The 13,632-nt window shown below is 48.6% G+C and overlaps 1 protein-coding gene across 1 annotated transcript in view; it reads left to right on the top strand.

Moving 5' to 3' along the window:
* LOC140898080 (butyrophilin subfamily 1 member A1-like) overlaps window positions 1-13,632 on the top strand; it is a 41,898-nt gene that overhangs the window by 16,148 nt on the left and 12,118 nt on the right. The window contains exons 6-7 of the mRNA XM_073311539.1: window positions 3,846-3,953; window positions 5,656-5,688. Coding sequence (XP_073167640.1) covers window positions 3,846-3,953; window positions 5,656-5,688 — 141 coding nt within the window. The remainder of the gene's footprint in view (window positions 1-3,845; window positions 3,954-5,655; window positions 5,689-13,632) is intronic.

Genomic DNA, 13,632 nt, shown 5'->3' with positions numbered 1-13,632 from the left:
AGCAACAGAAATCTGGAGAAATTTGTACTCTGAATTTCCAGGCTTACATTTTGTTTTTATTAAAGTCCTTCATTAGCATATTTTGGGCCAGGTTCTCTCATGTGGCTGAGCCGCACTGAGCATAGGTGAGTCAGAAGTGTCAGGAAGCTGGTCACAATGCTCTGATTCTGAGGGCCAGTCAGCACTGGCTGCAGCCTTGGGATCAGTTAGAGCAGCCTAGGGACTGCTTGAAGTTATGTCAGTGGGGTTTAGCCTTATCTATAGTTATGGGTTCCTTTAACCAACAACCCACCCCAAGGTGACAGTTTAACCTAATTTAATCTGCGAGAGTTCAGCCCCCAAGATCGACTACAGTAGAGAGGTTATCAATAGAAGGGCGACCCCATGGTATACAACAGAGATTACATAGTACTCTCTCTACACTAATTACTTTGATTAGCCAGCCAAACAATACACACGCTGCAGTCTGGCAAAGTAGAGAGAGACCAATATAGAATGCACAGTATTTGCACTACTCACACCAGGCCTTGTGGAAAAACCCAAAGTGTTACTCCTCATCTTCACCATCCTCCTCACCTTCGTCACCACCATCACCAGTGGCCATCACCCTGGCATCTCCCCCCATCAGGGCACACTGGCTGGGGTACAGCTTTTGTAATGTGTTATGCTGATGCCCACTGGGGTTCAAACATATTTATGAAGGTTTTAACCCCTATTCCTTATTTCAACTTCCAGACCTCACTCCTTTTGGGGTGCTCCATTTCTCATAGGTGAACTCATTAGTTCCCCTTATACTCATTAACATTTCCATCACCGTATCAACACAGTAACAGGCAGAAGTCTTTCACCCTAGCTACCAACGGTCATCTTGTGGTGTCTACAGATCTCTCATAGACATTATAATCCCAGATCAGCACTTCTTTTCAAAACATCAGCATATCACAAACAGCCACAAACTCAGCAGGTACATTATTAATATACTTATGCTAACGTGCGCTAAGTCCTGAGGCCTAATTTGGCTAAGTCAGATATTTTACAGGCCTGAGGCCAGTAGGCCTGTGATACAACATTGATTAATATTTATTAGGGTTGTCAAGCGATTAAAAAAATTAATCGCGATTAATCGTGCAATTAATCGCGCTGTTAAACAATAATAGAATATCATTTATTTAAATACTTTTGGATGTTTTCTACATTTTCAAATATTTTTATTTCAGTTACAACATAGAATACAAAGTGTACAGTGCTCACTTGATATTTATTTTTTATTACAAATATTTTCACTGTAAAAACAAAAGAAATAGTATTTTTCAATTCACCTAATACAAGTACTGTAGTGCAATCTCTTTATCATGAAAGTTGAACTTACAAATGTAGAATTATGTACAAAAAAAACTGCATTCAAAAATAAAACAATGTAAAACTTTAGAGTCTACAAGTCCACTCAGTCCTACTTCTTGTCCACTCAGACACACAAGTTTGTTTACATTTGCAGGAAATAATGCTGCCCGCTTCTTGTTTACAATGTCACCTGAAAGTGAAAACAGGCATAGAAGAACATAAATTGTTGGGCAAAAGCCAACATGGTTTCTGTAAAGGGAGATCATGTCTTACTAATCTCTTAGAGTTCTTTGAAGGGGTCAACAAACATGTGGACAAGGGGGATCCAGTGGACATAGTGTACTTAGATTTCCAGGAAGCCTTTGACCAGGTCCCTCACCAAAGGCTCTTACATAAATTAAATTGTCATGGGATAAGAGGAAAGAGCCTTTCATGGATTGAGAACTGGTTAAAAGACAGGGAATAAAGGGAAGGAATAAATGGTAAATTTTCAGAATGGAGAGGGGTGACTGATGGTGTTCCCCAAGGGTCAGTCCTAGGACTAATCCTATTCAACTTATACATAAATGATCTGGAGAAAGGGGTAAACAGTGAGGTGGCAAAGTTTGCAGATGATACTAAACTGCTCAAGATAGTAAAGACCAAAGCAGACTGTGAAGAACTTCAAAAAGATCTCAAAAAATTAAGTGATTGGGCAACAAAATCGCAAATGAAAGTTAATGTGGATAAATGTAAAGTAATGCGCGTTGGAAAAAATAACCCCAACTATACACACAATAATGATGGGGGCTAATTTAGCTAATCAGGAAAAAGATCTTGGAGTCACCGTGGATAGTTCTCTGAAGACATCCATGCAGTGTGCAGGGGTAATCAAAAAAGCAAACAGGATGTTAGGAATCATTAAAAAAGGGATAGAGAATAAGATGGAGAATATCTTATTGCCCTTATATAAATCCATGGTACGCCCACATCTTGAATACTGAGTACAGATGTGGTCTCCTCATCTCAAAAAAGATATACTGGCATTAAAAAAGGTTCAGAGAAGGGCAACTAAAATGATTAGGGGTTTGGAACGGGTCCCATATGAGGAGAGATTAAAGAGGCAAGGACTTTTTAGCTTGGAAAACAGGAGACTAAGGGGGGATATGATAGAGGTACATAAAATCATGAGTGGTGTGGAGAAAGTGAATAAGGAAAAGTTATTTACTTGTTCCCATTATATAAGAACTAGGGGCCACCAAATGAAATTAATGGGCAGCAGGTTTACAACAAATAAAAGAAAGTTCTTCTTCACACAGCGCACAGTCAACCTGTGGAACTCCTTGTCTGAGGAGGTTGTGAAAGCTAGGACTATAACAGGGTTTAAAAGAGAACTGGATAAATTCATAAAGGTTAAGTCCATTAATGGCTATTAGCCAGGATGGGTAAGGAATGGTGTCCCTAGCCTCTGTTTGTCAGAGGGTGGAGATGGATGGCAAGAGAGCGATCACTTGATCATTACTTGTTAGGTTCACTCCCTCTGGGGCACCTGGCATTGGCCACTGTCAGTAGACAGGATACTGGGCTGGATGGACCTTTGGTCAGACCCAGTATGGCCGTTCTTATGTTCATTCACATGGCATTGTTGTAGCCAGCATCGCAAAATATTTACATGCCACATGCGCTAAAGATTCATATGTCCCTTCTTGCTTCAACCACCATGTCCATGCTGATCACAGGTTCTGCTTGATAAGGATCCAAAGCAGCGCGGACTAATGCATGTTCATTTTCATCATCAGAGTCGGATGCCACCAGCAAAGGTTGATTTTCATTTTTGGTGGTTCAGGTTTGGTAGTTTTCGCATCAAAATGTTGCTCTTTTGAACATCTCCACACCTAATCCCTCTCAGATTTTGGAAGATACTTCAGATTCTTAAACCTTGGGTCAAGTGCTGTAGCTATCTTTAGAAATCTCACATTGGTATCTTCTTTGTGTTTTGTCAAATCTGCAGTGAAAGTGTTCTTAAAATGAACAACATGTGCTGTACACTTTGTACTCTGCGTTGTAATTGAAAATGTAGAAAAACATCCAAAAATATTTAATACATTTCAATTTGTATTCTATTGTTTAGCAGTGCGATTAAAATTGCGATTAATTTTTTTGAGTTAATCGTGCGAGTTAACTGCAATTAATTGACAGACCTAATATTTATATTTCACCTCTATATCCTAAATATATCTGATACATTTCAGCATTGGCTACATGAGGATAGCAGTAGCATAGCGGAGCTCCATTCTATTCCCTCCCTACCGCCGACATGCCTCCTCCCATTAATTAACCATGTTCAGTAACCAGGCTAAAGCTTGGAATTTCACTGGCTTAATAATAAAGCACAGAGGAGCCACATCTCACTGTGTATTTCCCTGTGAGACTCTTTTAACTAGTCACAGTGTCACCACTGTCACAGTGTCCTGCCTTCATTCTGCGTGTGTTTGCTCCCAAGTCAATGGCCCTTTCTCTTGCAGAGCTGTTTTTCCCACAAGTCAATCCTTGGATGGTGGCTCTGGGTGTGATCCTGGCTGTTCTCCTTCCCCTGGCCGGTTACTGCTTCTGGAGGCAACACAGAGCAAAAGGTGAAGTAACAAGAGGGGGGAATTTGGTGAGAGAGAGAGAGAGAGAAATTGATTGATTGACCGATTGAAAAACAAAACCAAAAGTAGAGATACTAAGGTTGCCAACTCTGACTGAAGCTATTCCGGGAGATTTGTTTTCCAACATGACATAATGTAATTTTCTTAAAATATCCTATTAAAATTTCCTGGAATGCTTTCAATAGTCACTGGGAAATTGATGCTGATTTCGGGAGACTCCAGGCCAATCCTGGAGGGTTGGCAACCCTAAGAGATGCAGGGATTCAATGTTTGGAGGAGGTGTCAGGCAGTGGGAGCCAGGATGAGGGTGAAGAGGGAGCTGAATAAATTATGACTTTGTCTGAACCAAGAAATGTCAAGTGATTTCAACCCTTCAGATCTCACTCAAGGATCCCAATCGAATGTGATTCTGAACTGTTCCACGGGGATCAGCGTGGCTCAGATTGAAACACCATGTGGGGCTCAGTGAGCTGGGCTTGGAGTGCTGACATATGTAACTTGGCTGCTTGCAGGAAAAACAGAAACAAAGGAGGAGAGAGGGGGATTTCTTAGGGCCAATTCTGCCCCCTGTCGGTTCTTTCAGCCCCCCCTCCCTCCAGTTTAGCTGAGTAGGAGCTGCAGAAGGGCAAAGCAGTGGCTGTGAAAATGGACAGGTTAGCAATTACGTTATCTACACTAATATTTTTTCAGCCTGAGATCTTGCTGACCTGAGCATCCAGCTAAAGAAAGTCACCTCCACCCCATTCCTCTCCCCCCACCCCACATCTACCAAGACCCTAGGAAGAGCTGTTACCACTTATCATTAGGAGCAGGGGCAAGTACCACCTACAAGGTCAGGAATTGGCCTAGGATTGAACCAACCAAACTCCGTCCCTTATCCAGGTCAATGCTCCATTCCCGTCACTCACTTCCCTCCCCCATCCCCACAGTCAGGAGCTGGGGAGAGCTGGGGCTGTTCAGGGGATGGGCACAGAGAAAGAGCAGCCAGATCAGACAGGAGTGTGACAGGGCCCAGGCAGCAGGGATGGCTCCTGGGGGAGACATTTAGAGCAGCCTCTAGAGGTGATAGTCAGTGGGGCCCAGGCAGCAGGGACGCTAAGTGCAGGGATGTTGAGACAGATCTGTCTGTGTGTCCTGTTTGTCAGTCTGTCTGCCTCACTTTCGTAATTACAGAAAAATTACATGAATAGCGGGAACCGCGCCATAAACATGGCAGGGTGAAATCTCGCCTGTTGCCCTTTTCTCTCCCTAGATACCCTTCGACCTGATATGGAGAGCAAGAAAGGTCAATGTCTGGGCCCATTACATTGACCGACGGAAGAGTTATCCCCCTAAACATGACAGGGTGAAATCTCGCCATTATTAATTAACTGTTGCAACAATTTGCCAAGGGTTGTGGTGGATTCGCCAGCACTGGCAGTTTTTGCATCAAGATTGGATGTTTTTCTAAAAGATCCTCTGTAGGAGTTATTGTTGGGAAGCCCATGGGGTTGTGTTATGCAGGGGTCAGACTAAGTAATCACAATGGTCCCTTCTGGCCTTGGAATCTATGAATGGATGATCTTTCACCCTGTTCTCTCTCTAGAGACCCTGCTGTCTGGGCCAGTTACATTAACTAATAGTAGCATTATCCCCACAAACGCTACAGGGTGAAATCTCACGTCTCTCCCTTTTCTCCCTCTAGAGGCTCTGCGATCTGAGATGAAGACACAGAAAGGTCAGTGTCTGGGACCAATGGGATGGGTTGAAGATTTCACGTCATGTCAGTTGAATTAGCTCGTTCAAGGCAACTTAACTCAATTGAAAGCCACTTTTAATGCAGTGGAGTCAGAGTTTAACACTTTTAGCTCAGTTTTAGCAGATGGAGTTACAGCCTGTTTTAATGAGTGATGGGGAACATCTCCATATCGGCACCAGAGCCCCAAGCAGTGAGCTCAGGGGCTGCTCGTGCTGACACAGATGGGCTCTGAAGGGGAAGGGATCACTTGTCCAAATAAACCCCATGGGAATTACAGAAATGGCACCTTGAGCCCAGGGTCATGAATACACCAGCCCAGCTTGGTCAGCCTCATTGATGGAGACTGCAAAAACTCACCCGTGGCTGCGAGTCTCGGAGCCTGGGTCAACTGACTGGGGATCATGCTGCAGGGCTAAATATTAGCAACGTAGACATCCCCGCTCAGGCTGGAGCCCAGGCTCTGAGACCCTCCTCCCTTGCCGGGTTTCAGAGCCCAGGTCCAGCCTGAGTGGGAATGTCTATACGGGTATTTTTCAGCCCCATAGTGTGAGCCCCAGAAGCCTGAGACCGTTGACCCAGGCTCTGAGGGTTTTTTTGCAGTGTAGAGAAACCCGGAGAGACTTTTCCAGTATTTAACAGGATCCTCAGATGGGATTCCTCTTTGTTCTTGCCCTTCCATACCCTTGTGATGTGGGAGGGGGCAGGATTTCACCCTCAGCTCCACCCTGCAGTGACTCTGTACGATAACCATAGGAGGTCTGATCAATGCAGAGCAGTCTGTGAGGTTCTACATTAAATAAAACTGATTTTTAAAGGCACACAATGTTTTTCAACTTTCCCCTCATGATGTTACTACAGGGCAGAGTTAAGGTTATTTAGGTGCCTTAGCTGCACTTCTAGAGCACAGCATATTTGGATTTCTTTTAAATTTAACCTTAGTTCTGTTTCCTGGGTGTATAACACTTTAGAGATAATTACAAGATCCCTGTAATGTGTTTTGCCCTTAAGTTACAAGTATACGTCCTCTCAATCTTAACTCTATAATAAGAGGAATTGCATTGTGCATTATGACCCAGATCTACAAGGAGATTTAGGCACCTAAACTCCAGACATGGGTGTCTCAATCCCAGTTTTAGCCACCGTCATCCACAACCCCCCACTTGGCTGACACCTAACCCTGTAGGTGGCTAAACTGACTTGCTACATAAATCTCTGCTGTAAAAGTTCTCTCAGTGTCTAAGTTTCTGCCTTGGGCACATGGAGCACACAGCTGCCTCACGCTAGATGTCTGGGGACCTATCTCCCTCCTGTGGCCCAGAGCGACACACAAACTAGGGGAAGATGGGTGGAGGAGCCTCTATCTCACCCATGGGGTCTGATCCAACAGATGTGCTCAGATGCCACCCAACACTACACAGAACAGAGGTGGGAGACAGGGAGGAGGCAACCCTCCCTTATAACCTTTAGCCCAGGAGTTATGGTTCCCAGCTGGGATGTGGGAGACTCTGGTTTAGGTTCCCCCTCTCTGCGAGATGAAGAGAAAGGATTTGAACAGGGATTTCCCACCTCTCAGGAGAATGCTCTAAGCACTGGGCTATGGAACATTCTGATGTGAGTGTCCTTCAGTCTCTTTTGTTCAAGTTGTTACACTTTAATTAAATATTAATTGAGAATCACTTTGTAACCCCTCCGCCCCTCGGCCATCTTGTGTGCAGCATGGCAGGTGCCTTACTCTGTCTCACAAGACACACTGAGGTGCCTAAGCTGCCTGGCTCCAGAAGAGAGGCTCCTGGCTGTGGATTGCTAGCAGAGAGAGGATCCAAACTCCTGAGAGGGGCGGGACTTAGCACATACCCCTCTTGTCGGCATCTCCCATTGGCTGGCTTACATGACTCCTAGCACACTGGGTTTGTGAATCCCATTCTAAGGCACTTCTCCTCATTCATTGTACAGGGAGATTTGTGATGCTTTCAGGGTTACACGAGGTCTCTGGGGTGAATCGCTACAACCTGCTTACAGCATGTGAGAACCTTGTCTGTCCCCACTGGGGGAACTCTCCCAAAGCTACTGTCTCTCTGCAGGCTAACAATTCACACCCCCACTTTGTTACACTCGAGTGCCCAGTCCCCTGTCTCCTGGACACGGGCAGTCTGCGCCAATCTGCTGCCTCCGTGGAAGCAGTGCACCCCAACTTACTGGCTTCACCTTGGTTCTACACACTCCTTTGCACAAGGCACTTAGACGTGTCTAGAGCAAAACCAAATTGAAGTTTAATTAACGGAGCCTGAGACAGAGTTTCAAATGAAAGTAAGCGTAAGGGCTTGGAAACATAAAGTTACAGGTGAAAGAAACACAAAACACAGTCTATAGCCTATACTTGTTAGCAGGGCCCTATCTTATCTGATAAGGTATTTCTCACCCACTGGTCAGTTCTACTCACAGTGGCTGCGAGAAGGCTGGTGCAGGGAATGGAGTTACGAATTTCAATTTCGAGCCTTTCACACAATGAGGCTGAGGTTTTCGAAGCTCCCTAAGAGATCTGGATGCCCATCCAAATTCCTGTTTGGAACTTTGTTAAAACTTTATTTGTTTTCATACCTTTTGTTACTATAACATTAGTTTATAGGTGACTTTCAGAAAACCCTGAACTTCAAGCTAACAGCTTTTACATGGGGATAGTTATCTAGGTATCTGTAGTGAACAGTCCCTGAGATGTAGTCACTAATGCCCCTAATTCAGCTAAGTACTTAAGTATCCACTTAATTTCTTTGCTGAACTGAGGCCTAAAACAGGAGCTTTAAAGAACACAGGAGTGACCAGCGCAAATCAGAGCAGGGCCCTGCTAGCCTGGATCCTGTCTGTGACAGTGACCTGTACCAGCTGCTTCAAAGGATGATGTGAGAAACCCCGTAGTGGCCTGTGATGGAATAAGCTGCCTGTAGCCAAAGTGTCTTCCTAGCCCCCCTCAGTCAGAGGTTGACTTAAGCTCTGAAGCAGGAGGGTTTGTCTCCTACCCAAAATTATTGGGTTCTTTGTTTCTTTAAAAAATCTTACTCTCCTTGTTCCATTCTGACACTTCCCAGCTAACCAGATGAACTTCCTCTCCCTAACTGATGCCAGCAACCATTTTGCCATCTGGGACTCTCTCCTAACACCCCACCCCACCGCCGCCCCGCCCCACCACCCCATGTCCCTCTGCACAGGATCTCACTGATTTCTTTATAGAGAAAATGCACAAGGTCAAACATGACCTCGCCCCTCCATCCCTTCCAAAAGTTTCGCCTCTTCTTTCCTCCTCCAACCCCTCCACCTGCTCCCACACGCATCCCCTGATCTCCCTTTCTCGCTCGCATCCCTCATGCACCCTTCTCTTTAACTAACCTCCCCCTCTCTTCCGACCCTACCCTTTCCATACCAACATGGCTTAGTGCCAGCCAGGGGCTGTCCCTCCAGCCTGTGCCCTTCGAGCACTCTCCAGACACAGGGTCTCAGTGCCTTTCCCTCACTGCTTTGGTTTTACTTCTAAAAATAAAACTGTTTAACCCAAATACAGCGTATCAGCCACATCCTTTCCCCTGAGCTGGGTTCTTTGGCACAGGCCTAGCCTCTCCCTGCAGGATTGCACCCCACAGGCCATCTGCCTGACTATCAGACATAAACTGGGCTCTTTCCCCTGCCCCAGGGTGTCCTGCATGTGTCTTCCTGCTCCCAGCCGCTCTCCCTTAGCTGATGGACTTGCTGATTCATCAGGCTTTTATGAGGACCAGGAGATCTTCAAACCATCACTTGATCCCTGGCCTCAGCATCAGTTGAATATTCATAGACTGGCCCTGGGCTCAACTCCCCTTAAAGGACCGGCCACCCTGTGACACTTAGTCTCTCCCATCTTAAAACTTTCTATCCCCAACCCCAATTGCCTCTCTACCTACTGCCCCTTCTGCTTCCATCTCTAAGCTCAGTGAACGCTCTGTCTACAGTCACTGTCTGGAGTTCCTCTCCTCCAATTCCATCCTAGACCCACTCCCATCCAGCTCCCACCCCCTTGTACAACACTGAAACCGTTCTCACCAAAGTCTCTAACAACCTCTTCCTGGCCAGATCCTATGGCTTCTGTGTGATCCTCATCCTCCTTGTGCTAGCCTCATGCTCCTCCTTCTGACATCACCTCCTGTCTCCATTAAATCCTTGGCTTTCACAGCTCCCTCCTCTCCCACTTCTCCTCCTGCCTCTCTAATTGCTTCTTTGGTGTCTGTTCTGTTGGGTTGGTCTCTTCCTGTCTCCCTCTTTCAGAGAACGTCCCCCAAAGCTCAGTGCTTGGCCCCTTGCTCTCTTCTCTCCACACCCTGCCTCTAGTAGCTCTTATCTACATGCAGGGATTCAGATACCACCTCTACGCCAATGTCTCTCAAGCTCCTTCTTCGCTAAAGACTGTTCCCCCTCCATCCCATCCCACATCTCGGCCTGTCTGACATCTCCTCCTCGTCGATGTCCAGAGGGCAGCTCAACTCAACAGCTGAGTGTTTAATCTCTTCTGCACCCCTCACAGCCCTCCCTACCTTCCTAGTCTCTTCACCCCTTTGAATAACACCGCAAGCCGTCCCAGACGCAGGGGGCTGTGGCTGTTCTCCCTCCCTCCGTACCTCCCATCCCGCACACTGGGCCCACCAGAGCAAGGTACCAGGATCTCTGCCCCTCCTGTGGGCTAGGGATTGTGGCCTGGTGATGGGTTGTGAGGCCTGGACTGGCTGAAGGGAGCCCAGAGCGGAGTGGGAGGCCTGGGGTCTGGCCCTGCTTGAGGTGGCTTCATTCAGGAAGGGTCCAGGGGGTATTTCCCCTGCTCTGGCTGGGAGAACCACGGGGAGAACTGTAGGCCCAGATCGGGGGTTGGGGAGAGCAGAAAAAACTATCCTGTAGTTTTGAAATACAACGTTGGCCACCCTAACAACATGTCCATTCTCCAGTCACTCAGGCCAGAAATCTGGGCATCGTCTCTGACTCAGCCTCTCTCTGGGCCCCCATGTCCTGACCTCATCCCAGTCTCCCTGCTTCTGCTTACATAACACGTCACAGATTCATCCTCTTCTGTCTGTCCTGACAGCCCAGGCTCTCATTCAGGCCCATCATCTCATACCCACTGCTGTGATCTCTTCCTGTCCAGCCTTGACACCAGCCGCTTTGTCCCCTCACCTCCATCCAAAACACTGCTGCTAGGATCAGCCTTCAGGGGCTTGTCTCTGCTACCACATCCACCACTTGGTGTCCCTCCACTGAGACCCCCTTCAGCTCCACTCCCTCACAAGCTCTTTGTCTTTTGCCTTTAGGTCCCTCAGCAGTTAGTCCCACCCTGTCTGTCAGATCCACCAGCGTCACTGAGCGATCGGTGCTGCCTTCCGCTCCACCAGCGATGGCAACCTGCAGGGCCAGTTCTAGGGGTGGGTGAGCGGGTCCGTCACCCTTGGCACCAGCTTCCAGGGGGAACCGTACTGCTGCTGGCCTTTTTATTTATTTTTTCTCCTGGCAGCCTGGGTAGGGTGACCAGATAGTAAGTGTGAAAAATTGGGACAATTTTTTTGGGGGAAGGGGGGTTTAGTTGCACGTATAAGACAAAGCCCCTTATATTAGGATGGTCCTTATAATATTGGGATGTCTGATTACCATCAGCTTGCGTCACCTGCCTGTCTGCTTCTCCCTTAAACACCTCTGTGTTTTCTCCCGCTACCACTCCATGCACAGAAAAATGCCCCATCAGTATTTGTAAAGCTGCCCCCTTCTCCTCTCTTAAATCTCTCCTCCAAACCCAGCTGTGCTGTGGCCCCTGGAATCTCTCCTGTCTGGCACTGGCTGGGCACGTGGTGAGCTGGGCTTTGGTTTGTTTTGATTGTTACCTCCCCCTCCCATCCCCTTTACCCCACTTATGTATTTCATCCCCCTGTTGTACCCTGTCTGCCATGCAGAGGGTGAGCTCCCTGAGGCAGGGACTGTCTCTTTGTTAGATGCAGTTTGTGTGGACTGAAGGGGGACAGTGGGTGTGTCTGGGAGCCATAGAAGAGGATGTTGCATTAATAGTGGTGGGATATAGTGAGGGACTGAGTGAGGGATTGTGCTGCAGGGATGGATAGAAAAGGGCAGATACTGGAGATAACACTCAGGAAGGAGCAGCGGTGTTTGGAAATGGCCTGGATATGCAGAGGGAGGAATCAAAAATCGCCCTGAGATTGTGGGCGCTGAGATTTGGCCAGGAAGATCATTAGGGACCCCAGTGAGAGCCGTCTGACTAGAGTGGGAAGGAGGGACGTCAGACTGGAAGGGATCTAAGACAGTTGGAGGCATAAACACTGTTTGCAGACTGGGTTCACTGAGTTCAGAGATAAAGGGGAGGAGGGATATGGGGCAGTACCTGGAGGGGTGGGTGGGGAAGAGGGGCAGGTTTCTGAGTAAAGTTAGACATGGGCATAAATATTTTCAGGGTCAGGACCCTAGACTGTAAACTCTTTGGAGTAGGGATTGTGTCACCTTCCAGTCTGGAGTGTGCATGTGTACATGACCTAGCACTGTGGGGCCCAGCCCTGAGTATATGTGTATAGGACCTAGCGCCGTGGGGCCCAGCCCTGAGTGTGTGTATACAGAACCTAGCGCAGTGGGGCCCAGCTCTGAGTGTGTGTGTACAGGACCTAGCACAGTGGGGCCCATCTCTGAGCATAGGCGCCGACTCTGTGGGTGCTCTGGGGCTGGAGCACCCACAGGGAAAAATTGGTGGGTGCTGTGCACCCACCGGCAGCTCCCCACCCTCCTGCCCAGCTCACCTCCACCTCTGCTCTGCCTCCACCTCCTCCCCTGAGTGTGCCGTGTGCCCGCTTTTTCCCCCTAGCTCCCAGCGCTTGTGCCGCGAAACAGCTGTTTCGTGCTGCTGGGAGGGAGGGGGGATGCGGCGTGCTCAGGGGAGGAGGCAGGGCCGGGGCAGGGATTTGGGGAAGAGGTCCAATAGGGGCAGGGAGGGGGCAGAGTTGGGGCGGGGACTTGAGGGAAGGGATTCGAATGGTGGGAGGGAAGGGGCGGGGAAGGAGTAGAGTTGGGGCGGGGCCGGGGGCAGGGGGGTGCGAGCATCCACCGGCACTGGGGAAAGTTGGCACCTACGTCTCTGAGTGCGACCTCTAACTGCTACTGGAATACAAATAATGTGCAGTGGGGCAGGAGACTGGCCCTGGGCTATGGAGTTATGGCAGGGGATGGGGCTTACAGGTGTGTGTGTCCATGCAGGTGATGGGGGATGAAGAGGGGCTGGTGGGTGGGGGGTTGCAGGGATCAGTGTGGGAGAGACAGATGGTAGTGACGTGGAGCCAGGAAGCCCTGCTCTCTGGTCCATGTTGATCTGTGCAGTATCTGAGGTGTATAACAAGTACATGTAACAGCTGGGGCAGGACAGGTTTAGGGTTGCCAGGCGTCTGGTTTTCAACCAGATCACCTGGTTGAAAAGGGACCCTGGCAGCTCTGGTCAGCACCGTCGACTGGGCCATTAAAAGTCTGGTCAGCAGCGCAGTGGGGACCTGCTAAGGCAGGGTCCAGGGTCGGCCGCTAGGTCCCTGAGGCCCATATGCGCATGGGCAGCCAGGGAAGCTCCGTGCACTGCCCCACGCCCTGGGTGCTGGCTGTACAGCTCCCATTGGCCGGGAATTGTGACCTTTGGGAGCTGCAGGGGCAGTGCCTGCAGCCGCGAGGACAGCACACAAAGCCTCCCTGGCCACCCATGCACCTAAGTGCCTCAGGGACCTGGTGACCACTTCCGAGAGCCGTGGTAAGCGCCGCCAGGACCCCGCACCCCTTCCCACACTCCAAACTCCTGCTGAAGTCCGGAGCCCCTCCTGCACCCCAAACCCCTAATCCCTGGACCAATCAGAGCCATAATCCCCCTTCCGCACCCCAAGC

The sequence above is a fragment of the Lepidochelys kempii genome, chromosome 14 (genome assembly GCF_965140265.1).
Source record: "Lepidochelys kempii isolate rLepKem1 chromosome 14, rLepKem1.hap2, whole genome shotgun sequence".
In the NCBI taxonomy this organism is placed as follows: Eukaryota; Metazoa; Chordata; order Testudines; family Cheloniidae; genus Lepidochelys; species Lepidochelys kempii.
This window is presented reverse-complemented; position numbering and strand designations above follow the sequence as displayed.